The sequence below is a fragment of the Camelus dromedarius genome, chromosome 23 (assembly GCF_036321535.1).
Source record: "Camelus dromedarius isolate mCamDro1 chromosome 23, mCamDro1.pat, whole genome shotgun sequence".
NCBI classification, from domain to species: Eukaryota; Metazoa; Chordata; class Mammalia; order Artiodactyla; family Camelidae; genus Camelus; species Camelus dromedarius.
In genome coordinates, this window is record NC_087458.1 from 8875802 (window position 1) to 8895122 (window position 19321).

Consider the following 19321-nt stretch of genomic DNA (forward strand, 5'->3'; position numbering starts at 1 on the left):
GAGAAAGATCTGGAGAGTAAGCAGAGCTGAGGATCTTTTCTGCCAACTCTGAAGCTTGACAGGCCTTGTGTGGAACTCCCCGTCAAAGAGAGATGCGTGGGAAACACACACACTATTTCCCATCACCGACTTCTCGAGCAGGCATGCTGGACTCAGAAGAGGTGTGGCTGGAAGGGAACCCTAGCGGGTCTCCGATAAAGGGGGCCCACTCTACCAGAGGGGCGAGGGCTACCTCTTCCTTGGCCATGAGGCTTTTGGTTCTGCCTCAAGTCACCTGTAATCTGTTTACGCTGAAGCTGGTCAACCACAAAAATACCACCACCATTGACAGGCTGGAGGAAGCAGGCATGGGGGGGAAGGAGGGCTTCCCTTGGATCTGGCGGCAATATTAGCCTCTCCTCAGCACCAAGTGACCAAGCTCCTTAATTTCTATGGATTAGAGTGGACTGCAATGGGTTCAGATAGAAAGTACACAGCCCAGGTACCAGGGAGGAACAGACACAGTCCCATGACTCTAAGCAATGAAAAAGATTTTTGAGGGAGGGGCTCTTGGCTCAAGACTCTGGAGTCAAGTGCATGTGGGAAGGGAGACAAGGGACACCGGACAGGATGCTTTTAGGAGGAACAGTTAACCGTGGGGTTGGACACAGAGGTTTTTCTCCTAAAAAAAATGCTGATTTCTTCCAGGCAAATGTCAAATGCTCCTGAGGGTAATTGGATGAGAGTATGGATTTTTTTTTCAAAACACCGTCTCTTTAATGTGGGTTTCATTTGAAAAAGAAGTTAATTTGTTCCAAATTCAGAAAAGATGTTAATAATCAGACAAGAATACAATATTAAAAAAATTTGCCAACCCACAAAGTTGGATGATGGGGAAGAAGAGAGAAAAGTAGTTGGTGCGGCAAAAAAATTTTTTTTGAGAAGAAATACTCTATTCCTAGAATTAGGTGAAGAGGAGGGAGAATTTTACCTAGAATTCAGGGTAGGTGAGCTGTTCCATTTCAAGGATCTTCTGGAACTGAGCTTCCAGTGTAGTTTCATTGCGTAGTCTGAGATGCTGTGAGCGCCCAATAATTTTGATATCCCAGAGCCAACATATACCCAATTTAAAAAGGGAAATTTGGGCTTTGTCATCAATTTTTAATTCTCCTTGTATTTATTCCTTTCTTCTGTTAACACAGAAATCAAGAACCATTTATAATTTCAGTGTGGAAGATCCAGAGAGAGAAGACATTTAAACTCAGAAGCCTGGACCAGCCAAAGAGCAGCAGGGTGAGTGAGAATTCTATCGGAGGCGGTGGCAGAGGAGGGAAAGGAGGCCTGGTGGCGGGGAACAGCTGGCACTGGGGGACTGGGTGGCTGAAGCAGGTCTTCCTCCCCAGGCTCTCCCTCCAAGTCAGCTCCAAGATGGCCCTGCCTCTGGGGCCTCCAGATCTTCCCTGCAGGGGCATCTCCACCAAGAATGCAGATCTTCATGCCAGAGGTGTTGCCTCCTTGCTTTGGACTGATTCTCTGCTCTTGTTGCTTTTGACTTTGGCTACTGTCCAGACCAGGATGAGGAGCGTGACGAGAGCCATCAGGAGCGCAAAGAAGAAGAGAGCTTTCACTAGGTGAGCAGGAGCAGGTAAGGCAACGCTGAGTGCACCCTTGTCCCATAAGAAGGCTGGAAGTTGTGGGGAAGACATAGGTTTCTCAAAGAGCTGAGATACGTGGCAGAAGCCGACTGCTCGCACAACCACGAAAGCCACGAGGATTGGTCTTGTCCTTTGTGACAGCCTAGGAATGGGTGTGAAGCCGCGGCCACACGTCTACGGATCCTGTTGCTCACATGGGGCCATCTTCCTTTGGGTGTAACTGAGCAGGCAGAGCACTTTGCTCAGGAAGATTGAACAACTGCTTCCAATGCAAACACAGTCCTGAAACAATGGTTCAACTGGCAAAACTTCCTAGTGGTAGGCGGGGCTCCTGAGGCTTTGTGAAGTCACGGGAGGATGAGGCCAGGGTCTGAACTGAAGTTTCTAGTCCAGAAGCCGCCACCTTCTGGGCACCACCTCCCTTCACATCCGGGCTCCAGATTGAAAAGGGAGTTCCCCAATTGCCTGTGAAATTGCCCCTTCAATCCTATTTTATTTGCTTATTTTTTTTACTTTGCATTTTGAAATTATTTTAAATATATAGGAAGTTACAAAGATAATACAGGGAGGTTCCATGGATCCTTCATCCAGTGTCCCCCAGTGGCTAATCTTGTGTAATTATAGTACAAAATTGAAACCAGTGAAAGGACATTGAAACCAATGTGCGCATACAGTTACATGGCATTTCATCATATGGGTGGATTCTAGTGATCACCGCTGAAATCAAGCTACAGAATGGAGAGCTATCGGTGTTCACAGTCTGTCAGTTGGAGACAAGTGTAGAAAAGTCACCTCCTTTTAAGTCCCTTTACTTCCTCCATTATAATATAATTTTATTAAGTATTTCTTCTATACACATTGAAATGAACAATGTTATACTTTTTGGTTTGATTGTCAAACAATTTAGAAAACACAAGAGGAGAAAAAAAGTCTACTGTATTTATCCAAATGACTCTTTTTCAACTTGGGTCATTTATATTGTTTGGTCTTCAGGTTCATTGATTCTTTTCTTCTGTCCCTTCCATTCTGCTGATGGGCATATCCATTGAGTTTAAGATTTTGGTAATTATATTTTTCAGTTCTTAAATTGCCATGTGGTTCTTCTTTATATCTTCAGTTATTTCACTGAGATATTCTATTTTTTAAGAAAATCTGTTTCCAGTGCATTCATAATTGTTTGCTGAAGCATTTTTATGATTCTTTAAAATCCTTGTCAGGTAATTCCCATACCTGCATCATCTTGGTATTGGCATCTGGTGTCTTGTTAAATTTAAGATGAGAATTTCCTGGTTCTTGGGATGATTTGTGATCCCGATTGCCGGACATATTGGGTGTTTTGAGACTCTAGATCTTATTTAAATTTTCTGTTTTAGCAGGATTCCTCTGATATCATGCTAGCTGTGGGTAAGGAGCATCACCTCACGAATGCCAGTCAGGAGTGAAGGTTCAGCTTCTCCACTCAGCCTCCTTTGCCAACCCAGGCTAGTGGGGAGAGGTTACACCCCATTGCAGGATGGGTGTGGGGTTTCAGACTCCCCAGGTGGCCTCCTCTGACACTTTGACAGGGAGGGAGAGGGGCGTCTTATCATCTCTGGATGGGGAGTTCACGACCTCTGGGCAGGAAAGAAAGCCCCAGCTCCCCACTCTGTCTTCTCTGATACCACCCTGGCAAGGGATGAAGAAATGAAGAAGCTTATGGCCAGGGGCGAAGAATGGAGAACGGGACTTCATTCCAGCTGGACAAGGCTGGAAGCCTAGGGTCTCCACCTCCCTGTAGGGTTGGAGGTGGGACCATGAGTTTTCCACAGTGTTTGGCTCGAGAAAGGAATTATCTGAAGGTTTTCATCTTGCTTGATTGCCTTTTCCCTAGTACTTCAGCTAGAGAAAGCAAGTAGGCTTTTCTTGGACTTCTTTTTGTCTGTGCCCATTGGCATTTCCAGGTTGCTTCTCCAGCACCCCGTCTAGGACATATGAGGGAAAACAACAACAACAACAACACCAAAAAAACAAAAACCCAACCATGGAATGTACTGTTATGTTGAGCTCTGGGTCCCAAGAACCCTAGTCAGCCTGCCTTCTTCCCAACTTTCAGAATCCTCTTAGTTTGGTTTTATAGCTGGGGTTTTCAGCTGTACTTGGCAGGAGGAATAATGAGAACTGAATTAGCTCCAAGTGCATCTACCCCAACCTGCTCTGGAACCTCTTAATGCTATACCAAGATTCAGGCAGGTGATGGCAGAGTGGGTACCAAAGGATTTGGAAGGCAAGGACTAAAACTAGAGTCCAGCACTAGGACTTCCTAGTGTGCATGACCTTGGTTAGGTCACTTAATCTCTCTGAGCCTCCATTTATTCATCAGAAATGAAATTATAGTGATAGTACCAAATTCATAGTTTTTTATGGGACTGCAGTGAGCTGATAAATGCATAATAACTTTTCAAACCATAAAATTCCATACAAATGGAAGTTGTTTTAAATATGACTAGGTTGGAAGGGAAGGGAAGGGGGGTCTACAAGATATAAGGCATTTCGTATTTTCTCAAGGTGGTTCTCCCAACTCTCCTATAAACTTGCAAAGATCTGTATAAGAATTACCCCCCTCAATTCCCTGGAACATGTGGATGTTACCTTATATGGCAAAAGATGTGATTAAATTAAGGATCTCAAGACGGGGAGTTTAATTTAGATTATCCAAGTGGAAAGACAGAGCAGAGAGAGACGTGGCCACAAGCACAGGAATAAAGCTAGAAGAGACAAGGAATGGATTCTCCCCCAGAGCCCCTGCGGGGAGCATGGTGCTGACAACACCTTGATTTCAGCCCTCTGGCCTCCAGAATTGTGAGAGAATCACTGTCGTGTTAAGTCACCAAGGTTGTGGTAACTTGTCACAACAGCTCCAGGAAACTAACACAGGAACCTTACAGGTAGACTAGTCCAACTCCTTCACCTAACAGGTGAGGAAACTGAGGAATGAAAAGGAACAGTGACCAGGGTCACACAGTTACTGGCACACTGAGTCAAGGACCGGGAGTCTGGTTGCTCCTCTCCTGGTTCACCACAACATGTTTAAACATCTGTATTGAAATGTAATTCACATACCATGCAATTTGCCCATTTAAATCATATGGTTCAATGTCTTTGTAGATTCACAGGGTTGTTCAAACATCACAATCCACAATCTAATCTGAGGATATTTTCATCCCTCCCAAAAGAAACCCCAAGTCCACTAGCATTCTTGTCTGGATCTTTATGGCTCCTTGTTTCAGGCACGTTGGTCGTACCTCCCCAACCAGACGGGACTTCGCAAGCTCTTATCTTCTCTACTCTTTTCTCGTTCTCTAGTCTGATGCTTCACATGGGGCTGTGGTTTGCTTGACTACCCCGAACTCACTTCAGACGGGGTACTGAGGAGTCTTTGGTGGGGCTCTGGGCCTGACAGTTTCCTTTATGTTCCCTGGTGATGTTGCTGACTTACAGGAAACGGTCAAGCAACTCATCATCCTCTGAACCAGCTGCCAGAGATATTCAGGGTGAATTGTCCTTCATGTATTTCCTGAGAGGCAGGGCCCAGAAACGAGTCATGCTGAGAGGCCAGGTGGTTTGAGCTCCCTCCAGTATCTCCAGGGGAGACCCCTCTGAGTTACCCTCCACGGTGTCGAGGAAGAGTTCACCACTGGCTGGGGCCAGCACCTGATGACGTGGATGGTGGCACCTGGAAGCCTAAGGGGAAGAAATGAAGTAGAATGTGGTATTGGGGGGCACTTTCCCCACATTCTTGATGTCTTCTTTCTTAGGGCAGAAACCCTCTATTACCAGCACTCCTGGCTTCTCTCCACCTGGCTTTCACCCCCTCTCGCCAGGTGCGGAGAGCACCCATTTGGGTCTGCTCCTTTCTAAATGTATTGACCACTGAGATCCCAACACGTGGGTCCTCCATGAACCCTGAAGGTTCTGAGTTGTGATGGTTCTTTTATTATTGTATTATTTAATTATTTTTTATTTTGGTGGGGAGGGGAGGTAATTAGGTTTATTTATTCTTAACGGAGGTACTGGGGATTGAACCCAAGACCTCATGCATGCTAAGCCACTTGAGCTATACCATCCCCACTGTGATGGTTCTTTTTGTGCCAGCTGGCTACACTAAGGGACACCTCGGTAACTGGCAAACAGTTTTTCTGAGTAAGTCTGTGAGGGTGTTTGCAGAAGAGATTAACACTTGAACTGGTAGACTAAATAAAGAAGATTGCCTTCACCAAAGCAGGCGGGCTCATCAATCCACTTGGGGTCTGGACAGAACAAAAAGGCGGAGTAAGGGAGACCTTACTCTTGGTTTAAGTTGGGACATCCATCTTCTCCTGCCCATGGACATCACTGCTCCTGGTTCTCAGGCCTTTGGACTCAGGCTGGATTAAACCACTGGCTTCCCTGGGTCTCCGGCTTGTGGATGGCAGATCATGAGACTTCTTGGCCTCCATAACTGTGTGAGCCTGTTCCTCTAACACACACACACACACACACACACACACACCCCTGTTGCTTCTGTTTCTCTGGAAAACCCTGCCCACTATCTAAGTCTTCTTACCTAGGTGATGGTAATAGAATCTCATGAGTTTCCCAGTTTCCAGTGTTTCTCATGCCCTCTTTACGGAGAGTGTTAAGTTTAAATTTTTTATGCAGATCTATTTTAAATTTCTAACATGGAAGAGAGGAAATTAAAGTTCACTGAGTCTCTGTTAAGACACTGTCCTTGGTGCTCTGACACATTATTTTATTGAAAACCATAATTCTGAGACACAGTAATCTTTGCATTTATTGCATTATTTGTTTCTTTACACCAGCTACTGGGCTCAGTGGCTGCAGCAGCTGGCTTAATCCTCTCAGGGAACCGAGGCTCAGAGAGATTGAGTAATTTGCTCAAAGCCATGCAGAAATTGGTTCTAGAACCAGGCATTTACCTTTAGATTAAAAAAAAAAAAAAGTCCAACCTAGTGCTTTTTTAAATCCCAATGTTCTTCCTATTGTAGTGCTGTTACTACATCTTTCAGACTCCTAGATAATTCTTTTGGGTTTTGTTTTTTTGTGGGGAGGTAATTACGTTGGTTTATTTATGTATTATTTTGATGGAGGTACTGGAGATTGAACCCAGGACCTCGTGCATGGTAAGCATGTGCTCTACCACTAAGCTATACCCTCCCCACCAAAAAAACACATTTATTGAGCATCTATTTTGTGAAAGAGACCGAGCCAGAAGCTCTGGGAGAAACAGCGATAAATCAGAGGTGAAATTTTGGGGAGCTTCTGTGATCACATGTGGTGAGGTTGTCAGGCTGAGATAGTGACAATACCATGTTCCTTCACTAGTGTAGGCACACTTGAAGGAATAAAGGAAAAAAACAAAAATGCATTGAATGACATATTAAAACACTTTTGCCAGGTGTGTGTATATTACCTCACTGTGCAGGACCACAATGTTCCTCCCTCCAGCTGTGTTCTGGACACATTCCTTTTGGCTTAAGGGTTCTTGCTTTCTCTCTCTCAGAGTCTCTCTTTCCTACGTTTGTAATGTCTTTCTGATGGCTCTTTCCCCTCAGCATATAAGTATAAATATTATTATTAGTAACAGTATTTTGAGCACTTACTATGTGCCAGGCAGATACCCTAAGTGGCAGGTTGTGTAATGTCTCCCCAAAGATGTCCCACCCTAATCCCCAAGAACATGTGGACATATTGTCTTACATGGTAAAGGGGACTATGAAGATTCGATTAAGTGAAGAATTTCGAAATGGGGAAGTTATCCGTGATTATCTGGGTGGGCCAGATGTAATCACAAGTCACCTTTTAGGAGTCAGACAGAAAGGCAATGTGACAACAGATGTAGAGAGGGAGAGACAGACATTTTATATATATATATAAAAGAGTCATTTAGAACATAGCGTGGTAACCGCTATGAGGGAGGCATGGGGAACTTGGGAAGTGATAGGTCAGTCCCCTGCCTAGGCTGGGCAGTTTTGGCATTTCTCCCTGGCAGTGATGATGTCTATCTACGCTGATACATAAAAGATGAGAAGGAGCTAGTCACAGAAACAAGAGGAAGAAAGAGAAGGTGTGTAACAAGTGTTCTCGGTAAAGGAGATGGCGTTTGTGTTGCAGGATGTTAGGTAGGACCCCTTTGGCACTTTAGAATTGTCAAGTTACGATGTCAAATTGAGAGGTACCATCACGAGGTGGCAAGTCAGTTCTGCTATCCCAAACCATACCCCAGTACCCCATCCTCCACTTCCGCAGGAAATAAATAGGAGATGGTCTGGAGGTGAAAAGAGAAAGATTGATGGAGTCACGTGTCTATCACCAGCCAGGGGACTAAGTGCCCAAAATGCTCTCCCCTATCCAATTCCTTTCTTTCTCTGCATTCAATGCTGGACCCATGCCTAGTTCTACCTGGGGCACGGCGCTCAGAAGGCCGCTTGGCCTGGAAACTGCTGCCCCACGGGGGCCTGGAGGGCCGTGGGCACCACGAGTACCCCTTGCACACAGCCGTCCCAGCAGCGCGAGGACGCCGGCTGCGCCTCTACTGTCGTCGGCTTTCACACACCAGGAGGCAGAGGTCCTGCCTTGCCCAACACGCCACAGCTGGTTTGTTAGAGTCTAAATTTCAACTCCAGCTTTAGGGGTCTTTTAAGAACGCTTCACTGCTGCTTCCCGATGTTAAACAAGAGAAAGAAAATGAAGGAAAAAAGGGCAGTTTCCCCAAAATGCATTGCCCTGAGCATAGCAACGGAAACAACCGCAGACCCGGGACGCGCTGTTGCGTCTTTTTCGAGATGCGCATGCGTCCCAAGCCGTAGCCCGCCCCAAGTGGTGGGGAAGTGCGCATGTGCTGGAGATCCGAGGCCCGCCCCGGAACGGGGGAGACAGTGCGCATGCGCCGCAGGCCCGCGGCCCCGCCCCGGAAGAGGTGGGGAAGGAGCCTAAAAGGAGTGGGTTGGGACTAACTATCAGCGGAAGCAGCCCACGCTTAACAAGCAGAACCAGAGCAGTGGACGTTCCCTTCCTTACGCCTGGAAACGCTGGCTTACCGTCTTGTCGTAAGCGCTGCACCTTTGGAGTCCCCGAGGGGCAAGAGGACAAGTCAGGGGGCCGGAAGCTCCCACTCCTCCCGTGACTTTTCGGGGGACGGAGGAAATTGGCGAAGCCCATTGGCTAGTGGGCATCAGAAGAGGCTGGGTCACTCGGCCTGCCCGTGGGGCAGTGTGGGCGTTGTAGTTCAGGGGACCGTGGTCCCGTCTTTCGGAGAGAAGTCTTGGAGGCCAGTGGGTCCGAGCTGGTGCGGAGAAGCTGCTTGCACGGGAGAATCGGGTGTGGAGGAGCTGCGTGGGTGTGGTTTTGCTCTGCTAGTTCTCTTTCGGGTGAGACCTTGCTCTTTCTGTCTCTCCTTCAGGGGCCTTCAGTTCGTCCCAGACTTGAGGCTTCCCTCTTTATAAGCCCCAGTTACCTACAGATCCCCTTTATGCTTCTAAGCTGGCTCCGACTGGCCTTAAGTTCCTCGTCTCTCTGTGATCTTCACACTCGGTCCCTGGAATCCACCTCCATCCTTCTTTCTCTCGCGAGTACCCTTTCTTGTCTCTGTCCTAGACAGACAGAACTCTTCTTAACACTTTGCCTTTAGCGCAGGAGGCATGCCAAGGGCCCCAAGAAAAGGCTCTCACAGCATGTTTGTAGGCATAAGCAGATCTGAGCCTTCCAGTTACGTAGACTTGCAGCTCACTTCTTTTTGTTTCTCTTCTAGTCATTGCCTCTTTTCTGGTTCCACCTCTCCGTAGTCTCTGCTTAAGCCTGGTGGGCAGCCTTGGTCACAGACGGCCCCCTTTTGGTCCTGACAGTTTGTCTCTGTCCTCCACATTTTGATAATACAACAGTGGGTGCACACCTGGGTTGACTTGTAGGCCAGAGAGGGGGAATGAAAGAAACTGGATAGAAAAAAAAGAAGAAAGTGCAGAACTAGGTTTTATAGAAGTCAGGAGGCTATATGGTGAAAGAGGGGGAAGAGAGAGCAATCCTTTTCTTTGTGTACCTCAGCAAACAGTTTGGTGCTGGCTGTGAGCAGGGCTCTGTGGGCTCCGTGCTGGGGATGCCCTAGCCAAAAACCGTCTAGATGCTGGGGGAGCCAGTCTGGGATGACACAGATGTACAGGTAAGCAACAGGGCAGGATGACGTCAGCCTCTATCCCACCTTCCTCTGTGTTCCTCTGCTTATTCTCATCCCTCCTTCAGCTCATTCCAGAGTACTTTGCCTCTTCACCTCTCCTTCTGTTCCGTACTCTTCTTACCATTCCCAGGCTCCCTTCTCCCCTTGTTCTGACCCAAGCTGTTTCCTTTGTATCTTGCTGTTTTGTTACTTGGCCACCGGATAGTGTTGCAGGGAAAGCCACGTTCGCAGGGGATTTAGTGACACAGAATGCCCCATGCCTGGCCTTCATCCTTGTGTGAAGAAATGCCTGTTAATTGTCGTCTTGTTGCAGGGCTCCGCGGTCTCTCAGCGCTTATACCCACTGCTTGTGCCGCAGTCACTTGCAGTGCTTCAGGATCGTGACGCGCCATGCAGCTCCAACTGTCTTAATTATTCTGCTGCCTATTGAGTGATGGGAGGAATCTGAGATTTGAGAAGTTAATCTCATGGTTGGCTCAATGGTAGAGTGCATGTATGAGGTCCTGGGTTCAATCCCCAGTACTTCCATTAAAAAAATAATAATTTCATGAAAACAGTAGACAGGAGGGACCCACTGATGTGTGATGTGACATAGAACCTTGTGTAACTGGGGAAGATAAGCCTTAGCATCTGTTTTTTTTTTTTTTTTTTTCAAGAGTGCCTTAATGGATTGGCTAGGCTAGAGTGGGAATATTACCTTTTCAAAAGATATTTTTGAACTGTTAAATCAGATCTTTTTCTTCCCCTAGTCTATTCTAAATTGTCTTATTGGAGGCCATGCAGTAGGTGGGTGGGGGTTGATAGGTTTCCAAATAATAAATAATCTAATAACCGTGCTTATTTAGTTTAAGAATGCTTTGCAATGCCTTTGGGCAGTAGATTTACCTCTGAGGTTGTTTATGACTAATACTACTTCATTTGCATCCCTTGAGAATGGGGCCTACCATTAAAGAGGTGAAATTTCATCTTCGATGCTTAAATGGATCGTCTCCAAACCCCTACATGATTTGATCCCTTCTTACCTCTCTAATCTCACCTCCTACCCTCTTCCTTGTGGTCACTCTGCTCTGGCTACCTGGCTTTATTGCTGTTTTGTGAACATGCCATGTACACTCCCTCTGCCTGGAATACCCTTCTTCAGGTACCCTTTTTCAGGGCCTCACGCAAATACTCATCCATCAAAGAGGCCTCTCTGACCACCTTATTTAAAATAGAGCTTTTATCACTCCAGCCATGTCAAGTAGTATGACTTCTTGAAAATATACATTTGTTGACTTGCTTATTGTCTTGTTTCCCAAACTAGAAAATGAGCCTCATGAGAGTATGGTCTTAATCTGTTTCCTCAGTCCCTAGGACGTGGTGTATGGAAAGCACTCATTTGCAGAATGAAAGGATTTTTTTAAAAAGCATTTACAGAGCGCTTTCTGTGTGCAAGACACTGTGTATAGTGAATAGTGTGGGATCTACAGAGACAAATAAGATACAGTCCTTAACTGTGAGCAATCTGCAATATAGAAAAACTAGAATAATCAAGGGTTATCTCAGTAAGTTGTGGCTAAGCAAATTCCCTAAGTCTGAAGAACCAGGGTCCACTGTGGTGTTTCGGGGACATAGAACCATTTTCCCCACTTTTGAACTGGCTTCAGTACTGCTCTGTTATCTCTGGGACCACTTCCCACCTTCTTGTGCGGAAGGATGAGACTGACCTATTGCTTTTGCCTCTATCCTGGTCTCCTGGCTGCCAGTCTCACTCCCCTTCCAGGGCATCCACTTCACTGCCACAGAGGGACTGTCACCAACCACAAAGCTGAGCGTGTCTCCCACGTAAAGCCGTTCAGTTGGCAGCTCCCTAGTTGGCATTCCAGGCACCCCTTCTCCGCTCCCGACTTTCATTCCACTTTATCTCAACATCTTTATCTTCTCTATACTCTTCCTGACTTAATGATTCAGAAATACGAAATTTGCAATCCCCTGACTATATTACTATTTTATTTTTCTCTCTGTTGTTTTCTTTGTCCAGAATGCTCTTTCCCTTAATCCTTGCCTTTCTACATTTGCTGATCTTTCACAACTCGGCCAGAGGAACACGTCTTCCAAGAAGCTCTAACAGCTCTCTTCTGCCCAGGGTAGATGGGTTTCTTCTCCTATGCCCACTCCTTCTATCAAAACAAAACGTATTTTTGTATGTATGAATCTCTACCTACCAGACCGTAGGTCCTTTGAAGCTGGTTATGGAAAGGGCTGTCTGCCTGGCGTTTGAGAGTACGGGCCTTGGAGTCAGTCAGACCCAGGTTTGAATTCCAGCTCTGACACTTGGTGGCTGTACGTCACAGAACTCACTGGGCCTCCGTCCTCTTCAGTAAAATGATCTAATCTTACTCATCTCTTAACTGGGCTTAAGTCTTGCTGCCTGCCTCATACTGGCAGTTCCCTGGGGTTACACACTGTCTCCCCAGGTGACTCATAAACCTATTGAGGGAAGGATTGTTGGGGAAAGACACTGTATAGTGGAAGGGAAAGCAAGAAAGGGAGACAATTTTACTCAAAAGAGGAGGTGGTACTTCTTGAGTTAGTTTTATTTTAAAAGAGTTCTTATGGAGTCTAATGTAATTTTTTCCTGTTGCAAATGGAATCATTTTATCCTCTCTTCTTTTAGACCCCAGGATTCTTTTTAGGCCCCTTGAAAGTTTTCCCTGGGTGACCTGTGTGTTTCAAACATAAGTCCATGCAAAGAACTATAATAAGACACAATGATATGATTAGGGAGTGTCACGAGCAAGGCTCGGCAGAGGCAGTGTGTGTGTGTGTGTGTGTGTGTGTGTGTGGAGAGAGATGTAGAAGGTCAGGAGAGTAACTACCATAAATGTAGGCCCCCCTCTTTTTCCTGACCAAATGAATATTAGCGGGAATTTTAGTCCATTAGGGGACTCCAGAGAGAACAGGGACGAGGGAAGTGAGGGAGAGATCAGAGGGACCCCTGGGAGACCCGCCTCACCTAGAATATGCCCTTCCCTACCTAGGAAGCATTCCTGGAAAGTACAAAGCTGCCTCTTAGGGAAGGGGTCCTGACTGGTCTCCCTCCCCCTTGATGCACCTTGACTGCAGCTTTACAGATTCTGAAACAAATAACGTGTCTAAAATCTCACCCTTGTAAGTGAAGAGCAGAGTAAAGAACCGAGGTCTGCATGACTGTTTGGTAGTGGGGGTGACCCTGGAGTAGAGTCCTTGGCATTTCTGGTGTGTTCCCTGAACTCCATAGGGAAGGGCTGTTGGGATGCAGAAGTGAACATGGACATGGGGGACATACCTGCTCAGTGAGGACACCATGTGCTGCTGTCTCCTGTCCTCCCCTTATGCTGTGACTTGTGATCACTCTGACCGCCCCCCCCCCCCAGTGGTGATAGACTCACTGCAGCGCCTTGACCAAAGGGAGAGACACCAAGGCAAGGGAAGCGCATTTGGGGCAGAGTAGGAGTATCTTGGTCCTTAGGTGTTTTTGAGGACTCTTGTTACTCTTTCGCAAATACCACCCCCCCCCCCCTTTTTTTTTTTTGATCTGGTCGTGTGTGTCAGGGATGGAGTGACTGGTGCCTATAGAGGAAGGGATATGGTGTTCTGGGATCTATGACTTTATCTGCTACTCAGTGCAGGCAGACCTACCCAGGAAATCCTCTCCTGCCTTCTCTGTTTATTGAATCTGTATTTCCATCTTCAAGAGTCCTAAGCTATCTCCTTCTCTTCCCACTAGGAGCCTTTGCAGGTGGGTCTCCTAAAGATGCTTAAAGAGAATCAGCCAACAGCTTGGCTCATTTCATTTGGTTCTTGGTTTAGCAAAACCCACAGGAAGTCCACTCTTCTCTTCATAAATACAGGAAATAAACATTGCTTTCTGTGCTTTATCAGGCTTGGCTGTTTGATTATAAATTGAAGTTTTTTTTCCCTCCCTTTGATTATAAAAGTAACATATGTATATTGTATATATTTCAGAAAAATCATGAAATTGAAAAATAAAACAAGCATCACCTGTTTATGTATGTACTCAGAGAAAACACTTAACGTTTTAGAGATTTCCAATAGTTTTATCTGCACATGTATAAAAACTTAAAAATAATATGCACACCTATTTTTAATTAAAATGTTTTTTGATTGTAAACTTAAAAGTTTATAAACAAGGCTATGGAGGAGGAATCAAAGTGTTTGTAATACTTTAGTTGGCAAGTGAGCAAAATTTTTGTTTAGTGCTTTTCTTCTTTTATGAATTCTTAGAGAATAATACCAGACACAACTGGTAAAACAGAGCAGAATTGCCAAAATTGTGAGACTGTGTTATAGATAGAATAAGAAGGCTTGAGTAAGGAGCACAGTTACCTTGAAGCAGTGTTGCTGCCCATGGTTAGGTGTTCTGTGCCCATCGTCGCCTAGTTTATGGGAGGGCCAAGAATGTCTAAAAATCAGACACAGGGTGGACAACAGCAGTCAAGGGAAGAAGAAGCACATTATTGCTTCAGGCCTGAGGATTGAGTGAGGCCATACACAGTATGACTAACCACAAATGTACAAGTTAGAATGGGTCCAGAACAGCATTGTCTAATAAAAATGTAATGGAAGCCATGTACATCACTGAACATTTTCTAGTAGTCATGTTAAAAAGGTAAAAAGAACAAAGTACAGTTAATTTTTACATATTTACCCCAATGTATCTAAAATATGAACATTTCAGCAAGCAATCAATATTTAAAAAATTGACAGTGAGATTCTTACATTATTTTGTACGTTCAAGTTTTTGAAATCTAGTTTGCATTTTGCACTGACAACACATCTCAATGCAACTGGTCTGTTTCACATGCTCAGTAGCCACGTGGAGGTAATGGCCACCATATTGGATTTGGTAAAGCTAGAGAATGTTGGAGTTTTGTAGTGGGAAGGGGGTAGTGTAAGTGGTTTGGGACTAACGTCAGACATAATGTGAAGGTATTGAAGGTCTGTTTTAATGTGCTGTTGAGCTATGAGGCATGAGTTGGGTTCATGACTTTAAAAGGACTGTAAGTTACAGGGATGGACAACATGAGGCAATGCTGAAGGTAGGCTCAAACTGAGTGGCTCAAAACAACCACATTTATCAGCTTACAATTCCGGAGGTCTTAAGTCTGAAATGAGTCTCGCTGGGCTGAAGTCCAGGTGTCAGCAGGGCTGTGTGCCTTCTGGAGGCTCTAGGAGAGATTTGCCCTTTTCAGTATCTAAGGTTGTCTACAAGCCTTGGCTCATGACCGCTCACTCCAGCTCCAAAGCCAGCAATGGTGGGCTGAATCCTCGTGCTGCCACCTCTCTTGACTTTTTTCTTTTTTTGAAATTTGAAGTATAGTCGATTTACAATGTTGTGTTAATTTCTGGTGTACAGCATAGTGATTCATTTGTACACATATATATATTCCTTTTTATGTCCTTATTATGGGCTATTTCAAGATAAGGAATATAGTTTTGTGTGCTATACCATAGGAACTTGTTGTTTATCTGTTTTCTCTGATGTTTTCTCTGCCTCCCAATTACTTTTAAGCATTCTTGTGATTACCTTGGGCCTATCTGGATAATCCAGGATAATCTCTTTATTTTAAGGCCAGGTGATTAGGAACCTTAATTTTATCTGCAACTTTAATTCCTCTTAGCCATAAAACCTAACATAATCACAGATTCTTGGGACTAGGACATAGATGTCTTTGGAGGGCCATTGGCTGGCTCTGGAAACTAAACCTAAGTTTCTCAGATTTCTATAAACTCCCCATGACCACAAGTTTCATGCATACGATAATACAATGCTTATGTCTGGATTTTTTTCTCATACCAACCAACTACATGGTGTTTTTCCAACACCACATCTCCAACTCTGATACCAACAAGGTGTCCCACAATTCAATTCAGTTTTGACACTAATTACCTGGAGTTTAAGGACTCAGTCTCCCAAAACGTCCTCACTTCAGATATCATTTGCAAGTATCAGGTCCTTTGGTTACTTCCCACTTCTGTCCTACTTGGATACAAAGTCAGGGGTTCCCACACCCTCTCCCCCTTTCAGATTTGATAGTTTGCCAGAATAATTTACAGAACTCAGGAAATGCTATGCTTATAATTACTGTTTATTATAAAGCTTACAAATGAACAATTAGAAGATACATAAAGCAAGACTTGGAAGGGTCCCAAGGGCAGGAGCTTCTGTCCCCATAGATTTGGGGTGTGCCACCCTCCCGGCGTGTGGGTGTGCTTGCAAACTCGAAAGTTCCCTGAACGCAGCCATTTAGGGGTTTTTATGGAGGTTTCATAACAGTCAGGATTGATAAAATTATTGGCCATTGGCGGTTGGCTCAGTTTCCAGTCCCTTTCCCCTCGCAGAGGTTGGAACTTCCCCAGAGGTTGGGAGTGGGGCTGGAAGTTCTAAGCTTCTTATCAAGGCTTGGCCTTTCTGGCAGCCAGCCTCCCATTTTAAAGCTATCTAGGAACTTGTCAGGCGTCGCCTCATTAGAACAAGAGTCTCCCATCACTCTGTCACTCAGGAAATACCAAGGGTTTAGGAACTCAGTGCCAGGAGCTGGGGACAAAAACCAAATGTCTCTCTTATGCCAAGGGATATAATAATAAAATAGCTATTGCTGGTGTTTAATTTGTACCAGACTTTGTGTTAAGCACTTTATATATATTCACATTTTAAAATATTCACAAAAATCCTTCCACTTTAATAAAAAAAAAAAAGACATCTGCAAAAAAGAAACAGACTCACAGACATAGAAAACAAATTTATGGTTACCAGGGGAGGCAGAGGGTGGGAAGGGATAAATTGGGAGGTTGAGATTTGCAGAAACTAACTACTATGTATAAAATAGATGAACAAGTTTCTACTGTATAGCACAGGGAACTATATTCACTATCTTGTAGTAACTTACGGCTAAAAAGAATATGAAAACAAATATATGTATGTTCCTTTATGACTGAAGTATTGTGCTGTACACCAGAAATTGATACAACGTTATAAACTGACTATACTTCAAAAAAAATTTTAAAAACCCAAAATAACAACAACAAAAACAAACAAACAAAAAACCCAACTATTTTCCAATGCAAAAAAAAAAATCTTTCCACTTTACAGGTGGGGAAACTGAGACCCAATAAAATTAACTAAGCTTTCTCGATTATCTAGTTCTGTTTATGTTTCTGGCAGAAAAACAAAGTTAATGAAAGTTAATGACCAATTTAAATAGGAGGTTGATCTGTTTATCTTTGTAAAGCCAAATTTTAAAAATTGATCTTTTAGGAACTCAAAAGTCACCAAACTGAAAACGTTTGCATAATTCAACTGGACATTTTGTGTCCTGATCACTAGCCAGGTCCTCACCCTCACCCGTACTCTTATTCATTATGTTGCTGTCAGGCAGTAAACTATGACTGGCGTGACATGCTATTGCAAACACACATCATACGGGTTGTCATATCCATTTTAACCATGTGTTTAATTATCTTGACCTAAAACCATAGATCGCCAGATGTTTCTCCAGTAAAGATGGGTTTATTCAGGATCAGCCGAGAATTGCAGTTTGGGGTCTGCAACCCATGTGCAAATGCCCCATGGCAGAGAAAGGGAATGCTTTTATAGAGGGGAAAAGGAAGTTGGGGGGAGGCTAAAGTAAACAAAGAGTCCATGGCTTTTCATTGGCCGAGTCCTTTTGTCAGGAAAGAAGATGGATCTTTCCTCTTCCTGTTGGGCTCTGCTGTCCTTGCAGGACTTGAGACCTCCCCATCCAGATCTCTTGTCTCTATTTAATTAAAGTTTCTGTTTGTTAATTTTTCACATTTACTTAATGCTGTGAACCTAAATAAGCCTAGGAAGCAATAATCAAGGACAGCACATTTATTTAGGAACAAAGAATTGCAATTCAGGGTGCAGAGATTCGGGCAGCAACCCAAACTGTCCTGCAAGGGAGTAAGTCAGAGGTTTTTAAAAGCAAAGAAGGGAAGTGTGCATTACAAAGAATTTTAATTGGAGTTGGAGGCAGAAGCTAGTCTTGGCTAAACATGATGGATTGCTAAGACTGTCACAGGCGGGAGGTAAAAGTTCATTTTTGTGGCAGGTTGCAGGGGTTCTTGCAGAGTCCTTTGAATATTTGTGGTTTGGCCCAGTTCAAAAGTTCATGGTTCCTTCCTGCTGGTGAGAATGTGCTTAAGGTCCCCCTCCTTAATGGCCTCCTGGCTTCTGTTTAAAATCTTTTGACATATGTGGCTCCATCTTATTTCACATTTCACAAAGTGACAGCTTTTATTTTCAGCATTTTAACTATTATTTACAGTTAATCAAGGGAAAAAAAATCTCACATTTCATTCAGTAAGTTTATTTGACAGATAGCTTATTGACTGCTCAAGACATGCTTTGTAATGTTCTGAGTGTTAAGTGGACAAGAGTGAACGCAGCAGAATTCCTAACCTCAAGTTGTGGACATTCTCACGCAGAGTGACAGAAAAGTAAATATGGACTATGACATCAGGTAGTTAAAGATATTCGGAAGAAAATGAAGCAGTGTTGGGAGACAGACAGTGGCAGGGAGGAGGGGTGCTCCCTGTAATGTGGTGTTAATAATTGCTGATATTTGGGTGTTAAAAAAAAGAAACCATAGACCCCAAGTGAAGTCATTTGTCCCCGCAACAGCGAAGCAAGATTTAACTGCCTCTCTCAGGAATGTTATCTTTAAACGGACAATCTGAAATTTCCTAATCAGCATGAGTGAATATGAACAAAGAGGAGCCAAGAGTTTTGTTGCCCACCACTAGCTCTAAAGAATTAAGTCATAACCTGCTGCCGTCGCTGACCAACAGTGCACTTTGAGAGGAAATTAAGATGATACAGGATGTGTACTTTGGACAAGCAGGCTTCTTAGATAGTTAGATGTAAAGCTCAGGATGAATTTGAATGAATCCAGATGCTTGCACCTCCCATATGATGAAATACAATTTGTATTTTCAGGCAGGGCAAAAACATTTAAATGGAAAATCCTCTGTGTCCTTTTGGGTCACCTCCCTCCCTCCCTAATGTGCAGTGTGTGTCTGCATTACACGTTAGCTGGACCTCTTCAAAGATGAGAGAGCGTGCTCCACTGTAAGGATCCATTTTTTTTTCCTTTCTTCTGATGCTAACAATGTAAGTTCTTCAAAGAATGGCATTCTTTCCCAACTCTGCAGGGGGTCATAGTGACTTGCTGCTTGCCTTGTCTGCACTTACCTGGACTTTATATATATGCTGAACTGTATGTAAAATATCACTGTGTCATTCTGATGTACAATCCTTTGCCTCAGAAGTGTATCTGACTGTGCCTTCAACTTCTAACAGGTGAGACAGTTCTCAGAGCTTCTGAGAGTCTGTCTCCCAGGTTGTAATCCTCAGTTTGGCTCAAGTAAAATTCCCTTCTTTCTTCTTGATTGTTAATTGAATTTTCTTTGATACATA

General features: G+C 44.3%; 1 protein-coding gene, 1 long non-coding RNA gene and 1 other non-coding gene across 4 annotated transcripts; 1 reads left to right on the forward strand and 2 right to left on the reverse strand.

Moving 5' to 3' along the window:
- Positions 1-800: 800 nt before the first annotated feature.
- On the reverse strand, positions 801-8831 carry SMIM42 (small integral membrane protein 42). Of its 2 annotated transcripts, none has more exons than XM_064477884.1 (2): positions 8711-8760; positions 801-3595 (listed from the first exon to the last, which is right to left on the reverse strand). In XM_064477884.1, exon 2 carries the CDS (start codon positions 1683-1685, stop codon positions 1473-1475), a length of 213 nt encoding a protein of 70 aa, XP_064333954.1. In that variant the 5' UTR covers positions 1686-3595; positions 8711-8760; the 3' UTR covers positions 801-1472. The 2 variants fall into 2 exon arrangements, 1 of the variants encoding a protein (XP_064333954.1); XR_010377501.1 differs by lacking the exon at positions 801-3595 and adding an exon at positions 4735-5354 and having other exon boundaries at positions 8711-8831.
- On the reverse strand, positions 6756-6828 carry TRNAG-ACC (transfer RNA glycine (anticodon ACC)). Its single transcript has one exon. It is a non-coding gene; the product is annotated as a tRNA-Gly (tRNA).
- A 108-nt stretch (positions 8832-8939) lies between the features above and the next one.
- LOC135318988 (uncharacterized) lies at positions 8940-10492 on the forward strand. Its single transcript, XR_010377502.1, has 2 exons — positions 8940-9040; positions 9711-10492. It is a non-coding gene; the product is annotated as an uncharacterized LOC135318988 (long non-coding RNA).
- The last annotated feature ends 8829 nt before the right edge of the window (positions 10493-19321 follow it).

What these genes read in the sequence shown, in the direction of transcription:
- SMIM42 (XM_064477884.1), bottom strand. Translation starts at nt 1,685, where the DNA reads ATGTCTTCCCCACAACTTCCAGCCTTCTTATGGGACAAGGGTGCACTC.